This window comes from Rhinopithecus roxellana, chromosome 4, assembly GCF_007565055.1.
Source record: "Rhinopithecus roxellana isolate Shanxi Qingling chromosome 4, ASM756505v1, whole genome shotgun sequence".
NCBI lineage: Eukaryota > Metazoa > Chordata > Mammalia > Primates > Cercopithecidae > Rhinopithecus > Rhinopithecus roxellana.
Window position 1 is genome coordinate 9,114,367 of NC_044552.1, and position 26,057 is coordinate 9,140,423.

General features: G+C 44.6%; 1 protein-coding gene across 4 annotated transcripts; it reads right to left on the reverse strand.

The window, feature by feature from the left end:
* Window positions 1-6,384: 6,384 nt before the first annotated feature.
* On the reverse strand, window positions 6,385-24,337 carry TMEM14C (transmembrane protein 14C). 4 transcript variants are annotated; one of them, XM_030928754.1, is made up of 6 exons: window positions 24,315-24,337; window positions 16,823-16,899; window positions 15,840-15,941; window positions 12,810-12,897; window positions 10,018-10,022; window positions 6,385-6,542 (listed from the first exon to the last, which is right to left on the reverse strand). In XM_030928754.1, exons 1-6 carry the CDS (start codon window positions 24,335-24,337, stop codon window positions 6,385-6,387), a joined length of 453 nt encoding a protein of 150 aa, XP_030784614.1. The 4 variants fall into 4 exon arrangements, with proteins under 4 accessions (XP_030784614.1, XP_030784615.1, XP_010355458.1 ...); XM_010357156.2 differs by lacking the exons at window positions 6,385-6,542; window positions 10,018-10,022; window positions 24,315-24,337 and adding exons at window positions 10,396-10,912; window positions 17,227-17,290; window positions 18,949-19,261; XM_030928755.1 differs by lacking the exon at window positions 15,840-15,941.
* Between the last annotated feature and the right edge of the window lie 1,720 nt (window positions 24,338-26,057).

Genomic DNA, 26,057 nt, shown 5'->3' on the forward strand with positions numbered 1-26,057 from the left:
AATAAAATGCTCAGTAGAGGGGTTTAAACAGCAGAATGGAGGAGAAAGAGAAAGAACCAGTTATATGGAAGACAGAATAATAGATCTCATACCATCTGAACAACACAGAGAGAAGAGGCTGGGGAAAAAAGTGAGCAGAGCCCCAGAAACCTGAAGGACTATAACAGAATATCTAATATTCTTCACATCAGAATCCCAGAAAGAGAAGAGAACAAGGGCAGGGTAGAAAAACGACTCAAAGAAATAATGGCTGAACACTTTCCAAATTTGGTAAGAGACACAAAGCCAGATTCAAGGAGAGCAAACCCACAAAAGGATTTAAAAAAAAATCAGGCCAGGCTGGGCACGGTGGCTCATGCCTGTAATCCCAGAGCTTTTGGAGGACGAGGTGGGTGTATCACCTGAGGTCAGGAGTTCAAGACCAGCCTGGCCTAAACGGTGAAACCCCGTCTCTACTAAAAATACAAAAATGAGCCAGGTGTGGCAGCGCTTGCCTGCAGTCCCAGCTACTCTGGAGGCTAAGGCAGGAGAATGCTTGAGCCCAGGAGGTGGAGGTTGCAATGAGCCCAGACTGCACCACTACACTCTATAGCCTGAGCAACAGAGTCAGACTCTGTCCCCAAAAAAAAAACCACCATGCCAAAACATACCATAATTGAACTTCTGAAAACTACAAAAAAAAAAAAAAAAAAAAAAAACCTTGACAGTAACCAGAGAAAAATACCTTACCTATAGGGGAAAAACAGTTCAAATGACAGCAAAATTTTTGCTAGAAAACATGGAGACCAGAGGAAGTGGCACACTATTTTGCGAGTGCTTAAAGAAAAGAACTATCAACCCAGAATCCCATCCAGTAAAGGATCTTTCAGGAATAGGAGAAAAATAACAACAATCGCAGATGAAGGAAAATTTTAACTGGTGTGAACCAGGAAATCTACCCTAAAGAATGGCTAAAGGGATTTCTCTAAATAAAAAAAGAACCCTGGAACATCAGGAACGAAGAACATGATAAACAAAAACTTGTGTAAATATAATAAACCTTCCTTGGTTGGGCGCAGTGGCTCATGCCTGTAATCCCAGCACTTTGGGAGGCCGAGGCGGGCGGATCACCTGCGGTCGGGAGTTCGAGACTAGCCTGACCAAAAAAGAGAAACCCCCGTCTCTACTTAAAATACAAAATTAGGGCCGGGCGCGGTGGCTCAAGCCTGTAATCTCAGCACTTTGGGAGGCCGAGACGGGTGGATCACGAGGTCAGAAGATCGAGACCATCCTGGCTAACACAGTGAAACCCTGTCTCTACTAAAAAAAAATACAAAAAACTAGCCGGGTGAGGTGGCGGGAGCCTGTAGTCCCAGCTACTCGGGAGGCTGAGGCAGGAGAATGGCGTGAACCCAGGAGGCGGAGCTTGCAGTGAGCTGAGATTGCGCCACTGCACTCTAGCCTGGGCGACAGAGCGAGACTCTGTCTCAGAAAAAAAAACAAAAAAAAAAACACAAAATTAGCCGTGCGTGGTGGCGCATGCCTGTTACCCCAGCTACTGGGGCGGTTGAGGCAGGAGAATCGTTTGAACCTGGGAGGTGGAGGTTGCTGTGAGCCGAGATCACACCACTGCACTCCACCCTGGGCAACAAGAGTGAAACTCCGTCTCAAAAAAATTTTAAAAAATAAGCCTTCCTTGTCCTCTGGAGTTTTCTAAATTATATGTGACAAAAAAGCAAAAAATATATTATCTAATATTCTAAATTATATAAAATATTTAAGAAAATTTATATTATAAGCTGGGGAGGATAAAGAGATGTAAAAGGAGGTAAAGTTTCTATGGCTCACTCAACTTGTAAAAAACAATGGTAGTAGACTATGATAGTTTATGAATATATAATTTAATACTTAGAGCAATCACTAAAAAAAACTCTAGCCAGGCACGGTGGCTCACGCCTGTAATCCCAGCACTTTGGGAAGCCTAGGTGGGCAGATCATGAGGTCAGGAGTTTGAGACCAACCTGGCCAACATAGTAAAATCCCAACTCTACTAAAAATACAAAAAATTAGCCAGGCATTGTGACAGGTGCCTGTAATCCCAGCTACTCAGGAGGCTGAGGCAGGAGACTCGCTTGAACCTGGGAGGCGGAAGTTGCAGTGAGTCGAGATCGCGACATTGCACTCCAGCCCCGGCGACAATGCGAGAGTTCGTCTCAAAAAAAAAAAAAAACAAACTCTACAAGGAGAAACACCTGAAAACAAGATGTAACTATGGCCAGGTGCAGTGGCTCATGCCTGTAATCCCAGCACTTTGGGAGGCTGGAGGCGGGCGGATCACCTGAGGTCAGGAATTCAAGACCAGCCTGGCCAACATGGTGAAACCCCATCTCTACTAAAAATACAAACATTAGTCAGGCATGGTGGCAGGCACCTGTAATCCCAGCTACTTGGGAGGCTGACGCATGAGAATCACTTGAACCTGAGAGGTGGAGGTTGCAGTGAGCCGAGATCGCGCCATTGCATCCCAGCCTGGGCAACAGAGCAAGACTCTGACTCAAAACAAACAAACAAACAAACAAAACCTAGTAGATTTGATCAATGTATTCAGCAAAGACTTACTAAATTCCCTACTATATTCTAAGTATATATGGTAGTAACAAAAATGTTGTTTCTTCTGCCTTTATACAACATTTATTCTAGAGGCAGATATTCAATAAACACACAAAAACATGTATGTTTGCAAATTATGATGGGTGCTATTAAGAAAAAGAACAAGATGTTATAGAAAGCTAAAAGAGAAATATAAATGTAGTCAGGGACCATTGAGTAGTTTTAAGTCTAGGAGTCTAATTATACTTGAGATATGCCTCTGCCTGCTGGGTAAAGAATGACTTGTAGGGTCATAGCATGCAAAGAAGTATTCCTTGCAGAAGATTATTTAAATAGCTGGGTAAAAGATAGAAAGGGTTGGACTTGGATATTAGCAATAGTATGGAAGAGAATGAATTATGGCTATTGACAGAAAGCTATTGGTTTTTAGTGTTGATCTTGTTTCTTGCTGCTTTAAAGACCTCTATTAGTTCCAATTGGTTTTTAGTTGCTTGTTGTGGATTTTCCAGATAGACAATTATCAGCTGTTAAAAATATTTAAGTTACTTTCTACTATTAATGTATACCTCTCAAATTATCTTTTTTATTGTTTTGTCTAATTTCTCTAGAACTATATTGAATGTTGCCAGTGATAGCAAACATCCTATTATTTCTAACTTTTAACATAAAGCCATAGAATCAGATAAAGAGCAGCTAATAAAAACCTAAAGCAAGTAATATGCTTGAGTGAGGTGACAGAAGCAGTAACATTAATGTCAGGAATCCATTTTGTTCAGATTGTTACCTAGTTAGAAAATACATGAAAAAGTACCCATTCATAATAACAAAACTATAAAATACTACAAAATACAAAAAATTCGGCCGGGCGCGGTGGCTCAAGCCTGTAATCCCAGCACTTTGGGAGGCCGAGGCGGGCAGATCACGAGCTCAGGAGATCGAGACCATCCTGGCTAACACGGTGAAACCCTGTCTCTACTAAAAAATACAAAAAACTAGCCGGGCGAGGTGGCGGGTGCCTGTATTCCCAGCTACTCCGGAGGCTGAGGCAGGAGAATGGCGTAAACCCGGGAGGCGGAGCTTGCAGCGAGCTGAGATCTGGCCACTGCACTCCAGCCTGGGCGGCAGAGCGAGACTCCGTCTCAAAAAAAAAAAAAAAAAAAAAAAAAAAAAAAAATTCAGAATACCACAGCACTATAAAATAATCCACTATCTTACTAAAAATGTAAAGTACTATGTGAATAAAGCTCTAAAATATTGTTTTAGGACATTTTTTAAAAAACCTGAATTTGTCAGGTGTGGTGGCTCATGCCTATAATCCACTTGCCAGCTGAGGTGGGTAGATCACCTGAGGTCAGGAGTTCAAGACCAGCCTGGCCAACATGGCAAAATGCTGCCTCTACTAAAAATGCAAAAATTAGTCAGGTATGGTGGCAGCCTCCTTTTATCCCAGCTATTCGAGAGGCTGAGGAAGGACAACCGCTTGAACCTGGGAGGCAAAAGTTGCAGTGAGCTGAGATCACGCCACTGCACTCTAGCCTGGGTGACAGAGCGAGACACTGTCTCAAAAAAAACCAAAAAACAAAAAACAAAAAAAATCCGGGTGCGGTGGCTCACACCTGTAATCCCAGCACTTTGGGAGGCCAAGGCGGGTGGATCACCTAAGGTTGGGAGTTCAAGACCAGCCTGGCCAACATGGGGAAACCCCGTCTCTACTAAAAATACAAAAACAAAAGCTAGCCAGCTGTGGTGGTGCACGCCTGTAATCCCAGCTACTCAGGAGACTGAGGCAGGAGAATCACTTGAACCCAGGAGGCAGAGGTTGCAGTGACCCAAGATCGCACCACTGTACTCCAGCCTGGGAAACAGAGCAAGACTCTGTCTCAAAACAAACAAACAAACAAACAAACAAAAAAAACCTGAATTAAATGAAGGAATATACAATGTTCCTGGATAAGAGGAAATATTTTAAAGCTTTCAATCTCCTCCATTATCTATCAATGTGTCATAATAAAGTCCCAAGTAAATTTTAAAAATTAAAAGGCTAATTCTAACAAACAAAGAAAAAAAAAGAAAAAGCAAACAAACAAGCAAAAAGCCTAATTCTAAGTTTATCTTGTAAAGTTACTGTGTCAAGAAAAATCTGAAAAGCAACAACAGACTTGTCTGACTAAATATCAACATATAGTACAAAGCTACAGTGATTAATAAAATTTGGCACTGGGACAGAAAATAAAGAAATCCCTGGAAAAGGCTAGAACAGAATCAATTCTAAATACAGAAATTCAGCATATGGTAAAAGTGGCATTCCAAAGCAATGAGAAATTAATATTTTTCAATAAACAATATTAAGGTAATGGCTATATTTTGGAGAAAATAATCAGATCCCTCATTTGCACCATCACACACAAAAATAAATTCTAAAGTAGCATTAAAAATAGAAATGCTCTCACCACACAAGAAACGGTAATTTGGTAATATGATAGCTTAGCTTGATTGAATCTTTCTATAATGTATACAGAGATTAAAACATCACATCCTGGTCGGGCGCGGTGGCTCAAGCCTATAATCCCAGCACTTTGGGAGGCCGAGACGGGCGGATCATGAGGTCAGGAGATCGAGACCATCCTGGCTAACACGGTGAAACCCCGTCTCTACCAAAAAAATACAAAAAACTAGCCGGGCGATGTGGCGGGCGCCTGTAGTCCCAGCTACTCGGGAGGCTGAGGCAGGAGAATGGCGTGAACCTGGGAGGCGTAGCTTGCAGTGAGCTGAGATCCGGCCACTGCGCTCCAGCCCTGGCGACAGAGCGAGACTCCGTCTCAAAAAAAAAAAAAAAAAAAACAAACAAACAAACAAAAAAAAAAACATCACATCGTACCCCATAATGTGGACATTTGTTAATTAATAAATTTTAAAAATAGAAACCTAAAAGATAAAACTGTAAAAGTGTTGAAAGAAAATAAGATAATTTCAGGCCAGGTGTGGTGGCTCATGCCTGTAATCCCATCACTTTGGGAGGCCGAGGCAGGTAGATCACTTGAGGTCAAGAGTTCAAGACAAGCCTGGCTAACATGGTGAAATCCCCGTCTTTATTTTATTTTATTTTATTTTATACTTTATGTTCTAGGGTACATGTGCACAACGTGCAAGCTTGTTACATATGTATACATGTGCCATGTTGGTGTGCTGCACCCATTAACTTGTCATTTACATTAGGTATATCTCCTAATGCTATCCCTCCCCACTACCCCCACCCCACAACAGGCCGCAGTGTGTGATGTTCCCTTTCCTGTGTCCAAGTGTTCTCATTGTTCAATTCCCACCTATGAGTGAGAACATGCGGTGTTTGGAAACCCCCGTCTTTATTAAAAATACAAAATTAACCAGGCATGGTGGCATGCGCCTGTAATCCCAGCTACTTGGGAGGCTGAAGCAGGCGAATCCCTTGAACCCAGGATGCAGAGGTTGCAGTGAGCTGAGATCGTGCCACTGCACTCCAGCCTAGGCAACGGAGTAAGACTCCAACTCAGAAAAAAATAAATAAACTATAAACGAAGTTCTTCCCACAGTTAGTTCAGCCCACACCGGAATGAACAAGGACAGCTTGGAGGCTAGAAGAAGCAAGATGACGTGTTAGGTCAGATCTCTTCCGCTGTCTCAGTTATAATTTGGCAGTGGTGGCCGGGCGCAGTGGCTCACACCTGTAATCCCAGCACTTTGGGAGACCGAGGAGGGTGTATCACGAGGTCAGGAGATCGAGACCATCCTGACTAACATGGTGAAACCCCGTCTCTACTAAAAATACAAATAATTAGCCAGGCATGGTGGCACATGCCTGTAGTCCCAGCTACTCAGGAGACTGAGGCAGAAGAATTGCTTGAACCCGGGAGGCAGAGGTTGCAATGAGCCAAGATCATGCCACTGCACTCCTGCCTGGGCGACAGAACAAGACTCTGTCTCAAAAAAAAAAAAAAAAAAAAAAAAAAATTTGCAATAGTGTTTTCAATCTGAAAGCCATAAAGAAAATATAATAAATTTGATTTCATAAATGTTTTCTTTCTGTACAACAGCAAAAATAAATAAATAAAATCAAGACATAAATAACAAGTGAGAGGAAAATATTTTCAATACATATGATAGGGAACACATTTTTATACTATATAGAAAGTCTCAGACTATCCAGTGTTTTCAATTAAAAAATAAAAAAAACCAAAAACATGGACAAAAGGGATGAAAGGCTGCTCACAGAAAAAATATAACTGGCCAATAAATGTATGAAAGATGCTTAATAATTCATAACTAAATCACTGAAACCATTAGATAACATTTTGGGGGTAGATCAGCAGGTGGCATGACTATGGTCAGCGAGTCAATTCTAGTCCATTGCCTGTTTTTGTGCAGACAGCAATCTAAGAACGGTTTTGCATTTTTAAATGGTTGAAGAAAATCAAAATAAGATTACTATTTTGTAATATGTAGAAATTATATGTAATCCAGATTTCAAGGCTCCTAAGTACAGTTTTATTGGAACAGTCACCCTCGTTTGTTTATCTATTGGTTACGGCTGCTTTCATTCTACAAAGGCAGAGGTGAGCAGCTGGGACAGAGATGGCCTGCGAAGCCTAAAATATTCATATCTGGCCCTTTACAGAAAAAGTTTTCAGACTCCTAGCTTCATGTGTCAAAAATTTTTAAAACGTCCAATTCCACAAAGTTAGCCATCACTGGGAGGAGGGTAAATTGGTGCATTTTCTTCTGAGGGCAATCACAATTGTAACTGCTGAGATGCTTTGACTCAGTGTTTAGAAATGTAACCTACAGATTCCTTTGCACATGTTCATGGGGATTTCCAAAGATATTCCTTGGTACACCACCTTTTTTTTTTTTTTTTTTTTTTTTTTTTTTTTTTTTTTTGTGACGGAGTCTCACTCAGGCTGAAGTGCAGTGGCATGATCTCCCCTCACTGCAACCTTGGCCTCCCGGGTTCAAGCGATTCTCCTGCCTCAGCCTCCCGAGTAGCTGGGACTACAGGTGCCCGCCATGACACCCAGCTAATTTTTTGTATTTTTAGTAGAGATGGGGTTTCACTATATTAGCCAGGATGATCTGGATCTCCTGACCTTGTGATCTGCCCTCCTCAGCCACCCAAAGTGCTGGGATTACAGGCATGAGCCACCATGCCCGGCCGTTTTTGTTTGTTTTTTGTTTTTGTTTTTGAGACAGAGTCTTGCTCTGTCACCTGGGCTGGAGTGCAGTGGCATGATCTCGGCTCACTGCAACCTCGGCCTCCCAGGTTCAAGCGACTCTCCTGCCTCAGCTTCCTGAGTAGCTGTGACTACAGGTGCCCGCCACCACGCCCAGCTAATTTTTGTATTTTTGGTAGAGACGGGTTTCACCATATCGGCCAGGATGGTCTCGATCTCTGGACCCCGTGATCTACCCACCTCGGCCTCCCAAAGTGCAGGGATTACAGGTATGAGCCACCACGCCCAGCTATCAAAGGCATTAAATAAGACATATTTCTATGAGTAGGGGAATGGTAAATAGTAAACATCCGTACAACTTAAAAGCCATTAAAAAGAATTAGATCTCTAAGGAAAGGGTTGAACCCAGTTGTAGTACATAGTTTCATGCCTTCGAGGCACTGTATGTATTGCTCCATCTACATGACACATTTGCCCCGTCCTTGTCTATGAAATCCTCACAGACAACTTACAAAAGGAGTTCACATCAACTGACTTGTGAATCAGCTGACAAGGCTCAGTTTAACTATTGGTTCCTTTGTGAAGCCTACCTTGACTCCCTAAACAGAAATGCCCACTCCCCTCCGTGTGCCCCCACAGTAATAGGGATCTACCTCCATTATACACTTATTTCTATACCGCCTTTGTTTAGACGTCCGCCTCCTCCACTAGACTCCAGAAGAGCAAGCACCATGGCTTGTTCCTTGCACTGCTAGGACCCAGCGCAACCCTTAGGCAGTAAATACTCCGGGACCTTTGCAGAGAAGCAGGGACAAGGGGATTTGGCAAGGGCTATGAAGACCTCCTGCCTCTCATCTGTGGGCTGCCTTAGAATTTTCCAGGCTGATTGCTGAGGACCAAATAGTCACACAGGGATCTACTTGGCACCTAAACTAACTCCCACCTTCAGGGAACCTTGTCATTCAGGATTCAGGTGCTCCTCTAGGACTGAAAGTGGCAAAAAAGGGGGGCCTTTGGAAACACTCCATGATAGATGAAAACAGGGCCAACACCGTGATTCAAACTCTTAGCTATGGAAGCCTGGGAGGCTGGTAGCTTTGGATGGTCTATGGCCTTCTGATGCCTCTACCACTGCAACACAAGTGCCCTCAATTGTCCAGAGTCCTATAAAAAAGGATGGAAAACTAGGACCACTTTCAAGGGGCTTAGGCAAATACATAAAGTGTCTGAACTATACTCTAAAGCAGGAACAGTTAGGGTAGAGAACAGTAGTTAAGTATGCTTTCCTTTTTAAAGAGGGAATGAAAACTAAAGCAAGGGGTAGCAGAATGAGTTAATTCTTCATGTTGAAACAGTACCAGTATCCAGTGAACGTGTCCAACGCAGACACCAAACTAGATGATTCAAGCTCTAGATGCGTATTCTAGTTTCACATTTATGTACGAACTAATTAACGACAACAACAACAAAATCAGCTTTTAATTTTGCTACACAGTCCTTTCTTTTTGAGACGGAGTCTTGTCGCCCAGGCTGGAGTGCAGTGGCGCGGTCTTGGCTCACTGCAACCTCCGCCTCCTGGGTTCAAGTGATTCTCCAGCCTCAGCCTCTCGAGTAGCTGGGACTACAGGCACCCACCACCACACCTGGTTAATTTTTGTATTTTTTAGTAGATGGGGGTTTCAGCATTTTGGCCATGCTGGTCTCGAACTCCTGACCTTGTGACCTGCCTGCCTCGGCTTCCCAAAGTGTTGGGATTACAGGAGTTAGCCACCGTGCCCGGCCCACAGTCCTAACCTTAGAAATCCTCAGTGGCCGCGAGGCATGGTGGCTCACACCTGTAATCCCAGCACTTTGGGAGGCCGAGGCAGGCAGATCACTTGAGGTTGAGAGTTTGAGACCAGGTCGACCAACATGGAGAAACCCCGTCTGTACTAAAAATACAATTAGCCAGGCCTGGTGGCGCATGCCTGTAATTCCAGGTACTCAGGAATCTGAGGCAGGAGAATTGCTTGAACCCGGGAGGCAGAGGTTGTGGTGAGCCAAGATTGTGGCATTGCACTCCAGCCTGGGCAACAAGAGCAAAACTCCGTCTCAAAAAAAAAAAAAAAGAAAGAAGAAAACCTCAGTAGGTCATGCTTATTACTCCAGTACATTTTGGGAGGCCAAGGCGAGAGGATCACTTGAGACCAGGAGTTTGAGACCAGCCTGGGCAACAGAGCAAGACCCCATCTCTACAAAAAAAATAACATACATTAGCCGGGTGTGGTGGTATGCACCAGTAGTACCAGCTATTCAGGAGGCTGAGGTGGGATGATTAAATCCAAGAGTTTGAGGTTATAGTGACATATGATTGCACTACTGCTCTCCAACCTAGGTGACAGAGAAAGACCTTGTCTCTTGAAAAACAAAAAATCCTCAGAGGTCATTTTTGAAACAAGCTTCAATGCAATGTACAATCAAATAACTTTCCTTGGTCCTTAAGTTATTCAAAATAGGTAATTTCTAAATATTAACAAAATACTTTCAAGTTTCTATATCTTGCTGCTAGCAACATCTCATTCTATGAACTAGACAGCTCTGGCAATGAAGACCCCATAGGAAATATTATTTATAGTAAACTTTATTTTCATTGATATTTCACTTAACATAATTTCAAAGTCAGTCTGTAATCTAAGATGAGCAAAAGAACAGATATTCTAAATCTCATAAGAGATTTTTTCACACTGTTCCTCAGAGCACGGAATGGGGTTTCAGGGCCCTCAAAGTTGACACCTAACATTTTACCCTTGAGATTTACCTATAGATACAGAAAGAAGAGATAACATCGATACACAAGAATCGAGCTCTATGAGGGTCTCCATAAGCTCATGTTACATCCTCATTATAACCTCTGTAGGGTTACAATGGTAACAACTGATTTTCCACCCCTCCACCAAGGTTGGTGTCTTTTTTTTTAGGTAAAATGTCAGATGCAAAAATGCTGCACTTAGTTCTCTTAATACATTGAAAATAGTGGAAGATGCAGATTTTTAATCCTTCATCAGTGAGAGCTGGAACATGACTTCTGCTAATGGGGTCTGTTGAACATACTAACTCCAACTTTGGCGGCCATCAGCAAACTGTTTAAAAGAAACAAGACAGAAAACGTCAGGTAAAGGACAGAACAGGCAGCTATGTTTTTAAGGAACTAAACTCTGCAGGTTCCTCACAACTGCGTGGGGGAGGAGGTACTAAGGCAAGAGTGGTCAGAGGTAAAATTTCCATCCCTGGAGGAACCAGAGGAAAAGCAAGCCAAGGGACAGTCTCATACTGAGGTCTTAAAATAGCACACATGAGCTGGATCCTAATCCATCTGCCAATAATTTGAACAGATGAAGAAACGGAGGCAAGAGAGAGCAAGGCCGCCCCACCCTCAGGGATCTGATTAATGGTCAAATCTCCAGCCTCTCAGTTTACTGCTCTAGACCTTGCTCCACACTGACTCTTTTGCTTCAGGTATAACATTATACTGGTAGCATCACGACTATGATCAGAGTATGCAATTTTTCTCCAAAACAGATTTTAAAAAATGCCCCTGCCTTCAGGATGTCTTTATAATACTTAACAACTAAATTTTTTGTTTTTAAGAAGGTTAAATTTTTTTTTTCTTTTGATACAGAGTCTCACTCACCTCTGTTGCCCAGGCTGGAGTTCAGCGGCACAATTTCGGCTCACTGCAACCTCTGCCTCCCAGGTTCAAGCAATTTTCCTGACTCAGTGTCCCAAGTAGCTGGGATTACAGGTATGCACCATCACGCCCGGCTCATTTTTGTATTTTTTCATAGAGATGGGGTTTCACCATGTGGGCAGACTGGTCTTGAACTCCTGACCTCAAGTGATCTGGCTGCTCTGGCCTCCCAAAGTGCTGGGATTATAGGCGTGAGCCACCAAACCTGGCCTACAACTAAATTTTTTTTGTTTTTTGTTTTGAGATGGACTCTTGCTCTGTCCCCCAGGCTGGAGTGCAGTGGCATGATCTCAGCTCACTGTAATCTCCGCTTCCCAGGTTCAAGCAATTCTCCCTGCTTCAGCCTCCCGTGTAGCTGGGATTACAAGTGCCCACTACCACACCCGGCTAATTTTTGTAGTTTTCATAGAGATGGGGTTTCACCATGTTGGCCAGGATGGTCTTGAACCCCTGACCTCAGGTGATCCGCCAGCCTCGGCCTCCCAAAGTACTGGGATTACAGGCGTGAGCCACTATGCCTGGCCATAACTAAATTTTTTAAAAGCCACAATTTGGTTTAGGTTTTATAATCAAAATTAGAAAACAGGGCCGGGAGCAGTGGGTCATGCCTGTAATCCCAGCATTTTGGGAGGCCAAGGTGGGCGGATCATGAGATTAGGAGTTCGAGACCAGCCTGGCTAACGTGGTGAAACACCGTCTCCACCAAAACAACAAAAATGAGCCAAGTGTGGTGGTGCACGCCTGTAATCCCAGTTACTCCAGAGGCTGAGGCATGAGAATCACTTGAACCCGGAAGGCGGATGGTGATTGCAGTGAGCAGAGATCACACCATTGCACTCCATCCTGGGTGACAGAGCGATACTCTGTCTCAAAAAAAAAAAAAATTAGAAAAGAGGATTCAATCAAAATTCCCTTTTAGCAAAATTTTCTGTAAAAGACATCTACACATCTAAGAAATATGGGACCCCCGCATCTTCCATGCAAGTCACACAAAAGGCTGCAGTCATGGCTTTGCAGGAAAACTTCTGCCACCATATAGGGAGGAGCCAGGATGGACCGGAAAGCAAACATGCGAACAAACCCATTTCCACAGTGAATGGATATACTCATGCCATTTTGACATTAAACCAGCGATTGTTTTTGAAACATTTCCTATTAGTGTATATATCAAATGTCAGTTGATGCATAGCATCAGATATCCTGAAACAAGTTAGGTTTTGAATGCATATAGTATCCTGGGGAATAAACTGAACTCTACATGGTAAAGAGGAGTAACAAATGTAAAGTACCTGGCACCTGCAATTAAACCTGCAGGCATGAATTTTCCAGAGTTGTAGAATCTCATTCCCATAATGCCAGCCAAGGTACCAGATGTAGCTGATGAAAAAAATATAAAGAAGGGTTAAAACTCATTACATCTTCTATGCAGGGGAATCAGAAGTGGGCCAAGCCCCACCCATCTCTCAAGGCTCACACCTCACCCTATGCTTATTCCTCCTTCACCAAGTGGGTGGAGATTACTGGCTGCCCACATCCTATGGGTCCAAGTACCAATACTGGCCAAATAGAGCCCTTCACAGCCTGGGCCCTGCCTGCCCTTCCAGCCTCATCTCTTACCACTTGTCTTCTGCAAAACCCACACTTTAGCCATCAATGCGTTAGTTTTCTCCAAAATGCTGCTGTTTCTCATGCCCCGCAGATGCTATTTCCTCTACCCTGCACACAATTCCCACTGGGTATCTGTCAAAGCACCTACTACATGTCAAGCGCTGTGCTAGGTGCTGGAGAATACAAAGGTAATCATAACTGTCTCTGCCCTTTTACAGTGCTTCAGGTCTGATGGGACAGACTTTAAAGACACACACAAATAAAAAGGCTTAGCCAAAAAAGTGAAGATTGGCTGAGATCTGAAATTACGGCAGGAATTAATGAGCTGAAGGATGGGAAGGCCTATTCCAGGCAGAGGGGACAGTATATGCAGAGGCCCTGTGGTGACAGGGAGCATGGCACATTCACCTTAAAAGGCCAGTGTGGCACAGAGGTCAAGTAAGAGGGGCCAGACCACATGGAGCCTTGAAGGCCACACTAGGGATTGGGTTTTCATCCTAAGAGCAATGAGAAGCCGTTAAAGGCTACTAAGCAGAAGGATACATGAACAGAGTCGCATTTTCTGTTTGTTTTTGAGACAGATTCTTGCTCTGTCGCCCAGGCTAGAGTGCAGTGGTGTGATCTTGGCTCACTGCAACCTGCAACTGCCGGGATCAAGCAATTCTCAAGTCTCAGCCTCCTGAGTAGCTCAGACCACAGGCGCCCGCCACCACATCTGGCTAACTTTATTTTATTTTATTAAAGACCCGGTTTCACCATGTTGCCCATGGTGGTCTCGAACTCCTGAGCTCAGGCAATCCACCCTCCTCGGCCTCCCAAACCTGAGGTCAGGAGTTATAAACCAGCCTGGACAACATGGTGAAACTCCTGTCTCTACTAACAATAGAAAAATCAGCTGGGCATGTTGGCGGACGCCTGAATCCCAGCTACCCGGAACACTGAGACAGGAGAATTGCTTGAACCCGGTAGGTGGAGGTTGCAGTGAGCCAAGACTGTGCCACTACACTCTGGCCTGGGCAATACAGTGAGACTCTGTCTCAAAAAAAGGGAATTTTATGAAGGGGAAGGAGACAAGTACATCTGAATATCAATGGGTGGATCCACCTAAAAGGAGGACTACAAATACAAGACAGGATCCTTGCCGGTGTAAAGGTCTGGAGAAGGTCAGGGAGAAGACACCCAAAGCCCAGAGGAGGACACTGGTGTTGGACAGGAGGGAAAACAGGACGAGGTGAGGCTTGGAGATTAAAGGCTCCAGGGAATCCCCACCTGATGGCTGCTATTTTTTTCCCTGAAGTAGGCATGAGGTCATTTGCTGAGTGGAGCACAATCACAGAAAGGAAAAATGCAGGCTGAAAGTCATTTTGGAGCATGAGGGAGGGAGCTGTTAGGCAGAGCGGGGACCTGGACGTACCTCCTTCCTCAGCACACCCCATTAGCCATCACTGACCTCCCTTCCCAACCCGGCTGATGTGTACAGATCACACGGCTTCTCCCTCCCACATGGCACTCATTCTCACATGGGGTTTGTGGAGACAGTGAGGAACCCACACTCCTAGCAGCGTCTGACACATGGGTGGAGCCCCACAGAAATGTGCTAAAAGCCACCCTGATAAGGAGGACTCCTCGGTCCCCCACCCCACTCACTGTCCATGCCGCTCACAGGGTGCATTTCCAGTTCTGCTTCTATGCCCATGTTTTTTGTTTTTTGACACCGAGTCTTGCTCTCCCAGGCTGGAGTGCAGTGGCGTGATCTCAGCTCACTGCAATCTCTGCCTCCCAGGTTCAAGCGATTCTCCTGCCTCAGCCTCCCAAGTAGCTGGGACTACAGGCGCCTGCCACCATATCCAGCTAATTTTTGTATTTTTAGTAGAGACGGAGTTTCACCATGTTGGGCAGGCTGGTCTTGAACTCCTCACCTTGTGATCCGCTCACCTCGGCCTTCCAAAGTGCTGGGAGTACTGGTGTGAGCCACCGCAGTCACATTTAGCTAACTGCTAAAGAGGTGATTTTCTTTTTTTTTCTTTTTTTCTTTTTTTTGAGACGAAGTTTTGCTCTGTCGCCCAGGCTGGAGTGCAGTGGCCGGATCTCAGGTCACTTCAAGCTCCGCCTCCCAGGTTTACGCCATTCTCCTGCCTCAGCCTCCCCCGTGTAGCTGGGACTACAGGCGCCCGCCACCTCGCCCAGCTAGTTTTTTATATCTTTTAGTAGAGACGGGGTTTCACCGTGTTATCCAGGATGGTCTCGATCTTCTGACCTCATGATCTGCCAGTCTCGGCCTCCCAAAGTGCTGGGATTACAGGCTTGAGCCACCGCGCCCGGCCCAGAGGTGATTTTCAAATGGAGAAATTGCAACTCGGATGCAAACCTAACCCAGATGTGTGATGACTTAGGGATGCTGAGGCCAGTGGTCTTCCATGGGCAACCTCAACGGCTGACACATTTGCCTTATAGAAGTTTAATGCTACTGGGTAAATACATTCACGAGGTATGGAAATCCTTCCATGTTCTATACATAAAAGATAAACAAAAACCAGCACAAATCCTGCCTCTGCACCCTCATTTTAAAACTTTCTGAGGACTTGGTAGAAGAAGTGAAACTGTCATAAGTTAAGTGTGAAGACCTCACCCCATCCCACCAAACCAGGGTCGTTTGGAAAAGAGTATTCTGGATACACAGCTGCCCTAAGGAGACGCTGAAGCAGACATACCTAGGAAAACCCAAACGTTCCTTGGATCCTGAGACAGCTGGTAAGCACCCAGGCCAGCTAGGCTGCCGAAGAGCAGTCCCGCAGCCAGGGACGGCACGCTGCCTAAAGGGAAGCAAACACAGCTCGCATTTTTAACATGAGGCACTTATTTTACTAACGGAATCCACCAGACCCCCATCCCTAAAAGGAGGACAGCACAGAGAATTCTCAACACAGCTTATAGCCAAGGTGGACTCAAGCAGGAAGATGTTTCGGGGAGTGTGCTATCTTCTCAGAGAAGTCAGAGTCTTCCCACCCCATTTTTCTCTCCTCTAATAGGCAGGGCACTTCCATCTAAGGAAAGGAAAGAAGGCCATCTTCCCTCCTTAGATGGAACTAGTGGCTAGTGGCTAGGCCTTCTTTCTAAACAGGCCTGATCAATCGTGAAGGGATGGAACTGTGTATATGCAGGACTTCCAGCAAATCACAAAAGGAGAGGGAAATAGGGTCAGTCAATTAAATAAAAATACAAAGACCTGGAGAATAAGAATTCTGGTGCAGGGGTTGGGATGGGAATGCAGGCAAGGACTAGGGGGCAGAAACAAGCACAGCCACTCACACACCCCTGCCTGGCATAATGAAGAGACTTCAAAATACCAGTCTGTGTAGACCAGAGGTTTCCTCCTACCTGAGCCCAGAGATGGCACTTGGGGGTCGTGGCTGATGCACGGTACTCAATGATAACAACAAACTACAACCACCCCTGCCTATCTTTAGATAAAGAGGCAAAAACAAGTAATTCCACAAGAGGCCCAGCTCAGCTTCGCCAGATAACCAGAAGGCAAGTGCAGGAGCTGCAACACTGACAAGGAAGCCTGCACTCCAGCTTGGGGACCTACAGCACACCTAACTCAAACGAGCTTGCTTCTCAGGGACCCAGGCACTCACATTTCACTGGAACAACGTTGAAGATGTTAAGAGGCTAAGTAACAACAAAACCATACCTGCTTTTACATAGCCAATAATCCCACCAGAAGCAACCAGTGCTGCGTAGCCAAAGCCAAACCAATGCAAAGGCACTCTGAAAACACGAGAGAGAAGTCAGTGCTAACCTGGCTTTAAAAACAAACCATATTGCCATAGGATGGGACTAAAAGGTAATCATTCCCCACAGGTTCTATCACTGAAAATAAGGCCCACAGAGGTTGGATGACTTTCTGAGAGTCACACATCTCAGCAAAGCCAGAGCTGGGACTCAAACCCAAGTCTCTGGCCCACAGGTCCAGTGATCCTCCCATCCCCCACGCAATCCCAGGCAGTCTACTCTTAGGGTTCTTTTCAGCTGAGGAAAGGAACTCTGGTTTCCAGAAGCTCCTGGCTACTCCATACCCATTTCCTGTCCACTCACACTGAGCCGGTGTCCTGCATTCTTCTCTTCTCTGTCCAGACGGGAGACTACCCCAGGCCTGCACCTGCAGAAAACAAGCTGGATCAGAGGTGGTTAAAAGCACAGCTCTCCAGCAGTCAGAAAGAAGTGTGTCCAACCCGCAAGCTACGCAACCTAAATCTCAGTATCCTTCATGTACCATGAGGATAACACTGGTACCAATTTCCTGGGGCTGTTGTGACTATTCAGTGGATGTCACATGTAAAGGTGCTTAGCACATAATAAACGCTGAACAGATCCCTACCATTGTCACAAAAACCTTAGTTCTAATCACATAGGCCCACAGGAAACTCAGCAAGATCCACTGACAGCTCTATAATCAGGTGATGCGTTAGTCATTTCATTAGCTACCCACGTTACCACAAAGTTGAAAAGCAAATACTCCTGTGCCCTTAATCCAACTACCTTAATGTCTCTTTTGAGGGGAGGTAGGACTGCTGCTTTTCGTCCCTGCTGCAACAGCCAATTTCAATACTCAACTTTTTTAGAAACTTCTGTGTCCAACTCACAGTTCTCGTTAGTAGGGCAGAAAGGGAGGATAAAATATACGGAAACACGTCATATTCACATGTGACATTGCACCCTTGGAAAAACAGCTCCTATTTTCCTACAGAAAGTATCCAGCATGCAGCGAGCCTAACAAGATGAAAGCAATGCACACCCCGTTTATTCTGTTTAAAGAATTAGGCCATGTGCAGTGGCTCACGCCTGTAATCCCAGTACTTTGGGAGGCCAAGGCAGGCGGATCACCTGGGGTTAGGAGTTCGAGACCAGCCTGGCCAACATGGTGAAACCCATTGTCTACTAAAAAATATTTAAAAAGCAATCGGGCATGGTGGCATGCGCCTGTAATCCCAGCTTCTTGGGAGGCTGAAGTGGGAGGATGGCTTGAGCCCAGGAGGCAGAAGCTGCAATTAGACATATTCAGGCTACTGCACTCAAGCCTGGGCGACAGAGTGAGACCCTCCCTCAAGGACAAAAAAAAAAAAAAAAATTAAGTTTCCATAAAACAGGGAAGGGCAGGGGGCTTGGGATCTTGCCCACAGTTCTTAACTGGAGGCGGCACTGAGTTAGCGAGGCTTTTAAACAGATGGAGCAACAAAACCACCAAGAAACCAGGCAGCACTATGCTACACGGGTAAGCCTTTGCTCAGGAGTCAGGGACTCCGCGCGTCCACAACTTCTTTTAAGAAAAGCAGAAAATGGGCCGGGCGCGGTGGCTCAAGCCTGTAATCCCAGCACTTTGGGAGGCCGAGACGGGCGGATCATGAGGTCGGGAGATCGAGACCATCCTGGCTAATACGGTGAAACCCCGTCTCTACTAAAAAATACAAAAAACTAGCCGGGCGATAAGGCGGGCGCCTGTAGTCCCAGCTACTCGGGAGGCTGAGACAGGAGAATGGCGGGAACCCGGGAGGCGGAATTTGCAGTGAGCTGAGAGCCGGCCACTGCACTCCAGCCTGGGCGGCAGAGCCTGGGCGGCAGAGCAAGACTCCGTCTCAAAAAAAAAAAAAAAAAAAGAAAAGAAAAGCAGAAAATACCCAATGAGAAAAGCACCGACCACACGGCCTAAAGGCCCGGCTGAATCGGGGGGACGAAAAGCAGACGACCGTGAAACTCCTAAATAATCCCTAAAAGTTAAAAGTGGCAGAAATAATAAGAATAATCCCAAATAATTCGCACCGGTCTCACGAAGGCCCGGGCTGTCTACAAGGGCGCGCAAGCCGCGGTGATGACAGCGAGATGTCGCCGGAAACGCGGCGGCTGACGCTCTGCGTCCCGGTGGCGGGGTGAGGCGAGGGGCGCGGCTCTGTGGTGCGTGCGCAGTGTCCCGGGAAAGGGGCGGGCAGCGAATGAGGACGGTGCTTGAGCCACCGAGTAGCAGCAAGCGCCCTGCATTCAGGGGGTGAGGAGTGGGGCGGGGCATCGTGGCGAGCGCCCCAGTCCCGGGAACGGGGTGGGGAAGCTCTGTGCTTTCCCAGTCCACAGCGCCTGCAGGGCCGACCAGCACCAGTCCCAGGTCCAACCCTGAGTGGCCAAAAGCCGGAAACCCGGAGTTGCACAAGCTGGACCACGTGAGCTCGCCAGGCCAGCGGTGGAGGCCACCGCTGCGGGAGGAGGGCATCTGAGGCTGGATTTTGAAGAACCCCATTAACAGAGGGGCAAGTTACAGGATATAAACCAGAAGCCGGTCATCAGGGAGAAGTGTCATTCATTCAAGCCCGATCTTGTTTGTTTACACCAGGAAGGGCCTGCCTTCTACCTGGAAGAAAATATGGCGGCTGCAGAATAATGTGGCTCAATGCCAAATATCTGTTTGTTTTAGGGAGTGAGGCTACTTGAGAAGCATCTTAAAGGGGGATAAGGAGTAAGTTAAACCTGCTTTTTACCCAGCTCTGTGGATCCCGAATGTCCACAGCATGATGTTACCTCCATTTCCACTTCCCAGCCGCTTCTGTTCCCTGTGTTTCCTGCACCACCATTCTCTCAGTTGCTCTACACTAAAATTTGCTGTCATCGTTGACTTCTCCCTCTCCTTCATCCCCTACAAGTATCAACATAGACAAATCTGATCAATATAATCGTCACTGAATAAAGCAAATTCCAGCGCGGTCTTTTTTTTTTTTTTTTTTTTTTTTGATACGGAGTCTCGCTCTTGCCCAGGCTGGCGTCCAGTGTGCGACCTCGGCTCACTGCAACCTCTGCCTCCCAGGTTCAACTGATTCTCCCGCCTCAGCCTTCTGAGTAGCTGGGATTACAGGCCTACACCACCATGCCTGGCTAATTTTTGTATTTTTAGTAGAGATGGGGGTTTCACCATGTTGGCCCTGCTGGTCTCGAACTCCTGACCTCATGATCCGCCCCCACCCCTTGGCCTCCCAAAGTGCTGGGATTAGAGGCGTGAGCCACCGTGCCAGCTTTTGCAGCGCATATTCTTTTGTTTGTTGTTTTTTGAGACAGAGTCTCACTCTGTTGCTGTAGAAAGTAGAAAAGTTCCTCTTCAAAGCTCATCTTGGTTTAAAAATAAAATAATAGACACTAAGAATAATCACTTCTTACTCTAAAGCCTCCTATCAACTGTCAGTTCTTACACTTTAGGCCAGTTAGTTGCTTTGGCTTACTCAGGCATGTCTGGAGAGGCCCAAGCAAGTCTCAGCTCATAGCTTATGCTCCTCCTTATTTGGAAATGTTATTGCTTCCTTAAACCTTTCATAAGCAACTTCCTCTCCTTCTTTATCCTCCCTTGCACTTATCTATTTAGGAAAGTTTCAGGATGTTAGCAAATCAGGTATCAGTTTAAGACTGTGAGGTCCAGCACCAGCCAATGGATGCAAGACACAGCAGTAATGACGACCCAAATGTGTGAGGCATAAATAGGTCTGCTTTTCCTTTGTTCAAGTGGGTTTTCACCATTGTTCCATCTGTGAGACGTACCCTTTCTGCAGAAAGTAAAAATGGTCTTTCTGAGAGATTTAAATTTATGTTTGAGTGCTATTTCTTTGCGTTGCCGGGAAACAAGCATTTCTAACAGTTGCCCAGGCTGGAGTGCAGTGGCAGGATCTTGGCTCACTGCAACCTCCGCCTCCCAGGTTCAAGTGATTCTCCTGCTCAGCCTCCTGAGCAGCTGAGATTACAGATGAGCAGCACCACACCGGGCTATCTTTTGTATTTTTAGTAGAGACGGTGGTTCACCATGTTGGCCAGGCTGGTCCTGAACTCCCGACCTCAAGCAATCCGCCTGCCTGGGTCTCCCAAAGTGTTGGGATTACAGGCGTGAGCCACCACGCCCGGCTGCAGTGCATATTCTTAAAGACAGACTTTCCACTTGCAGCAGCACCTACCTTCCAGATAGCAAAATTGAAGCACATGTTTATCATAGCTGATTCTAACCAGCTAAAGCTGATAATGACTAAGGACTTGCAGGAGTTGCAGTATGCCAGCCCTTCAATTTAATTGAAGACTTTCCTGAACAATTAATAAGGAGACTTGTCTTAACCTGCAGGGAATGGCTTTAGGGGCTCATTCTTCCCTATGCAGGCGCAAGCCTCAAACCTTAATTAGGATCATCCACCATGATTCCCGCACTCTACCCCCGACCTTATACTTGAAGAAACTAAACCTCAGAGAATTGTATTATCTACAATCTTTGTCAGTGGTACAGCTATTGTTTAAAGTAAGGTCTGAAATACAAAAATTAGCCAGGCATGGTGGCTCACCCCTATAATCCAAGGTACCCAGAAGGCTGAGGCAGGAGAATTACTTGAACCTAGGAGGCAGAGGTTGCCATGAGCCAAGATTATGTCATTGTACTCCAGCCTGGGCAACAGAGCAAGACTCCATCTCAAAAACAAAGAAACAAACAAAACTATGTAAATAAAGAAAAGCAGCATTTTAAATAATGTTTATATAACTCACAGGAAAGTAGGAAGTAGGAAAAAGAAAACAAAAACAGCACAAACAGAAAGCAAAACAAAAAAAAATGGCCGACTTAAGTCTTAAAATATCATTAATGACATTAAATGTAAATGGTCTAAATACATCAATTAAAAGACAGATTATCAGAATGGATTAAGAAATATGACACAATTATATGCTGCATACAAAAAATTCACTTCAAATATAAGGATACAGGCAAGGTTGCAATAAAAGATGGAAAAAATATATCATGAAAACAATCAAAAGAAATCAGAAGTAGCTACATTAATGTGAGACAGACTTCAGAGCAAAGAAAATTACCAGAGACAGTGACATAGTATAAAGATTTAAGAGTCAAATTCATCAAGAAAACAGAAATCCTAAATGTGTATGTACCTAACAATAGAGCTGCAAAAGATGTGAAACAAAAACTGAAGGAATTGAAATAAGAAATGGACAAATCCAGAGTTACAGTTGGAGGCTTCAGTTCCTCTAAATGATGATAAAAGCAGTAGACAGGAAGTCAGGAAGGATATAGAAAACCCCAATAACATCAACTAACAGGATCTAATAGATATTTATAGAACACTACAACCAACAGCTGCAAGATACATATTCAAGTGTCCACAGAACATCTATCAGGAGAGATCATATCCTGGGCCATAAAACAAATCTCAACTAATTTAAAGAATGGAAATCATACAGAATGTGTTCTCCAACAACAATGGAATCAAATTAGAAATCAGTAACAGAAAGATAACAAGAAAATCTCCAAACACTTGGAAACTAAACCACATTTTAAAATAATCTGTGGGTCAAAGAGAAAAATCCGTGTGTCTCTAGAAATTAAAAAAAGGCTAGGCATGGTGGCTCATGCCTGTAATCCCAGCACTTTGGGAGGCCAAGGCCGGAGGATCGCTTGAGTCCAGGAGTTCAAGACCAGCCTGGCCAACATAGTGAAACCCTGTCTCTTTACAAGATATGAAAAAGTTAGCTGGGCGTGGTGGTGTGTGCCTGTAGTCCCAGCCATGCAGGAGGATGAGGTGGGAGGATTGCCTGTGTCTAGGAGGCCAAGGCTGCATTGAGCCAAGATCACGCCTTTGCACTCCAGCCTGGGTGACAGACCAAGACCTTGCCACCCACCCCCACCAAGAAAAGTGCATTATCCTGAATAAAATGAAAATACAACACATTAAAATATATAGCATTAGTAGCAACAAATAAACCAAAAGTGAAATTAACAATTCAATTTACAATAGCATCAAAAAGAATGAAACCCTCAGAAATAAATTTAATAAGTACAAAATTTATAAACTGAAAGCTAAAAAAACACTGTGGAAAGAAATGAAAGAATAACTAACTAAATAGAAGGATGTCCTTTGTGGATTGGAAGATTTCAAATTTTTTAGGTTATAATATTCCTCAAATTGATCTATAGATTCAATGCAATTCCTATCAAATCCAAGCTGGACTCTGCAGAAATTGATGAACTGATATTAAAATTCATATAAAAATTCAAGGGACAGCCAAGATAATCTTCAAAAAGAATAAAGTTGCAAGACTCACCCTTCCTTATTTAAAACTTACTACAAACCTATAGTAATCAAGACTGTATTGTACTGTTATAAAGATTGGCATATAAATCAATGGATTAGAATTTGAATCCAGGGCCGGGCGCAGTGGCTCACATCTATAATCCCAGCACTTTGGGAGGCTGAGGGGGGTGGATCACCTGAGGTCAGTAGTAATAAACATTTTTTCAAAAGAGGTAAGAGGCTCACCATCATTAGCCATCAGGAAATGCAAATCAAAATCACAATGAGCTACTAATTCCCACCCACTGGAATGGCTATAATGAAAACCAAAAACCAAGTGTCAGCCAAGGTGTGGCAAAATCGGAACACTCATACACTGGTGGTGGAAATACATAGGGTGTGACTGCTTTACAACAGTATGGTACTCCCTCAAAAGGTTGAACATAAGAATAACCATCTGATTCGACAGTTTTACTTCTAGGTATATATGTACCCAAGAAAAATGAAAACATATGTTCATGCAAAACCTTGTAAATGAATTTTCAAAGCAACATTATTCATACTAGCCAAGAGGAAACAAGTATGCATCAGCTATAGAATAAACAAATTGTGTTATATCCATACAATGAAATGTGATTTGGCAATACAAAAAAATGAAATACTGATAACATGTTACAATATGAATGAACCCTGGCCAGCTGCAGTAACTGACGCCTGTAATACCAGCACTTTGGGAGGCCGAGGCAGGCGGATCACCTGAGGTCAGGAGTTTCAGACCAGCCTGGCCAACATGGCGAAACCCCGTCTCTACTAAAACTACAAAAATTAGCTGGGCATGGTGGTGGGCACCTGTAACCCCAGCTATTCGGGAGGCTGAGGCAGGAGAATTGCTTGAACCCAGGAGGTGGGGGTTGCAGTGAGCCGAGATCATACCAATGCACTCCAGCCTGGGCAACAAGAGCGAAACTCCATCTAAAACACAACAAAAAACCAATATGGATGAACTTCTGAAACACTATGTGAAGTGAAATCACAAAAGACCTACAAATGGAATTCCATTTCTATGAAGTGTCTAGACTAGGCAAATCCTATACATACAGAAGATAGATCGGTGATTGCATAAGCCTAGGGGTGTTGGGAGGGAGAAATGGGGAATGACTGCTAAGGGGTCCAAGATTTCTTCTTGGAGTGATTAAAATGTCTTAATATTGACTTTTGTGATAGTTGCACTCTTTGAATACACTGAAAAACACTGAATTGTATGCTTTTGATGGGTGAATAGTATGTTGTGTGAATTACGTCTCAAAGTATTACAAAAAACCAAACTGTGTTTGATACTTTGGAGGCTGGGGCCAGAAGACTGTTTGAGGCCAGAAGTTTGAGACCAGTCTGGGCAACCATAGCACAACCTGTCTCTTTTAAATAGACAGATACATACCTACATACAAAAACAGCGGCATGTAGCAAAAGCAGTGCTAAAATCCCTAAGAGCACACATTTGAAAGGAAGAAAAAACTCACATAATATAAGCTCCTGCCTCAAGAACCTAGAAAAAAAGCCAGGTGTGGTGGCTCACACCTGTAGTCCTAGCAACTCAGGAGGCCAAGGTGGGAGGATGACTTGAGCCCAGGAGTTCAAGGCCAGCCTGAGCAACATAGCGAGACCATGTCTCTAAAAAATCATAAAACAAATCAAAAAGAAACTAGAAAAATAAGAGCAAAAGAAACCCCAAAGCAAGCAGAAGGAAGGAAATAAGTATGAGAGCAGAAAATGAAATTGAAAACAGAAGGAGTCAATGAAACAAAGAACTGATTGTTTTGTTTTTGAGATGGAGTTTCACTCTGTTGCCCAGGCTGGAGTGCAGTGGCACAATCTTGGCTCATTGCAACCTCCGCCTCTCAGGTTCAAGCGATTCTCCTGGCTCAGCCTCCCAAGTAGCTGGGATTACAGGCGCCTGCAACCACGCTTGGCTAGTTTTTATATTTTTAATAGAGACAGGGTTTCACCATGTTTGCCAGGTTGGTCTCGAATGCCTGACCTTAGGTGATCTGCCCACCTCGGCCTCCCAAAGTGCTGGGATTACAGGCGTGAGCCACCGCGCCCGGCAGAACTGGTTCTTTGATAAGATAATAAAACTGACAAAGCTCTAGCAAGACTGACAAAGAAAAGAGAGAGGACACAAATTACCAATATCAGGAATGAAACAGGGGATATCAAGTTGAGCTTTCTTCAACTTGACAATCTACGAAAACCCTACAGCTGGCATTATACTTAACAGTGAAAGACTGAATGTTTTCCCCCAAAGATCATAACAAGGCAAAGATGTCTCACTATTCTTATTCAACACAGTGCTGCATCTTCTAGTCAGTTAATAAGGCAAGAAAATGGGAGAAAATACAGATAGAAATAACACTATATTTGCAGATAACGTAATTGTCTACATAGAAAACCCCAACAAAACAATTCCTAGAATAAGTGAATTCAGCAAGATAGCAGGATGTAAGATCACACAAAAATCAATTGTATTTCTATATATTAGCAATGAATGTGGGCACCAAAATTAAAAATATCACTTGTAGGCCAGGCACAGTGGCTCATACCTGTAATCACAGCACTTTGGGAATGTGGGCGGATCAGGAGGTCAGGAGTTTGAGACCAGCCTGGCCAACATAGTGAAACCCTGTCTCTACAAAAAGTACAAAAAAATTAGCCAAGCATGGTGGTGGGCACCTGTAATCCCAGCTACTTGGGAGGCTGAGGCAGGAGAATCGCTTGAACCCAAGGAGGCAGAGGTTGCAGTGAGCGGAGATGGCGCCACTGCACTCCAGCCCAGGAGACAGT

What these genes read in the sequence shown, in the direction of transcription:
- TMEM14C (XM_030928753.1), bottom strand. Translation starts at nt 19,417, where the DNA reads ATGGGGTTCTTCAAAATCCAGCCTCAGATGCCCTCCTCCCGCAGCGGT. An exon ending in CCCGGGCCTTCGTGAGACCG is followed by an intron (nt 12,898 to 18,948) that starts GTGCGAATTATT and finishes TTTTTTCATCAG; the next exon opens with CTACATCTGGTACCTTGGCT. An exon ending in GGTTTAATTGCAGGTGCCAG is followed by an intron (nt 10,913 to 12,809) that starts GTACTTTACATT and finishes TCTTTTAAACAG; the next exon opens with TTTGCTGATGGCCGCCAAAG.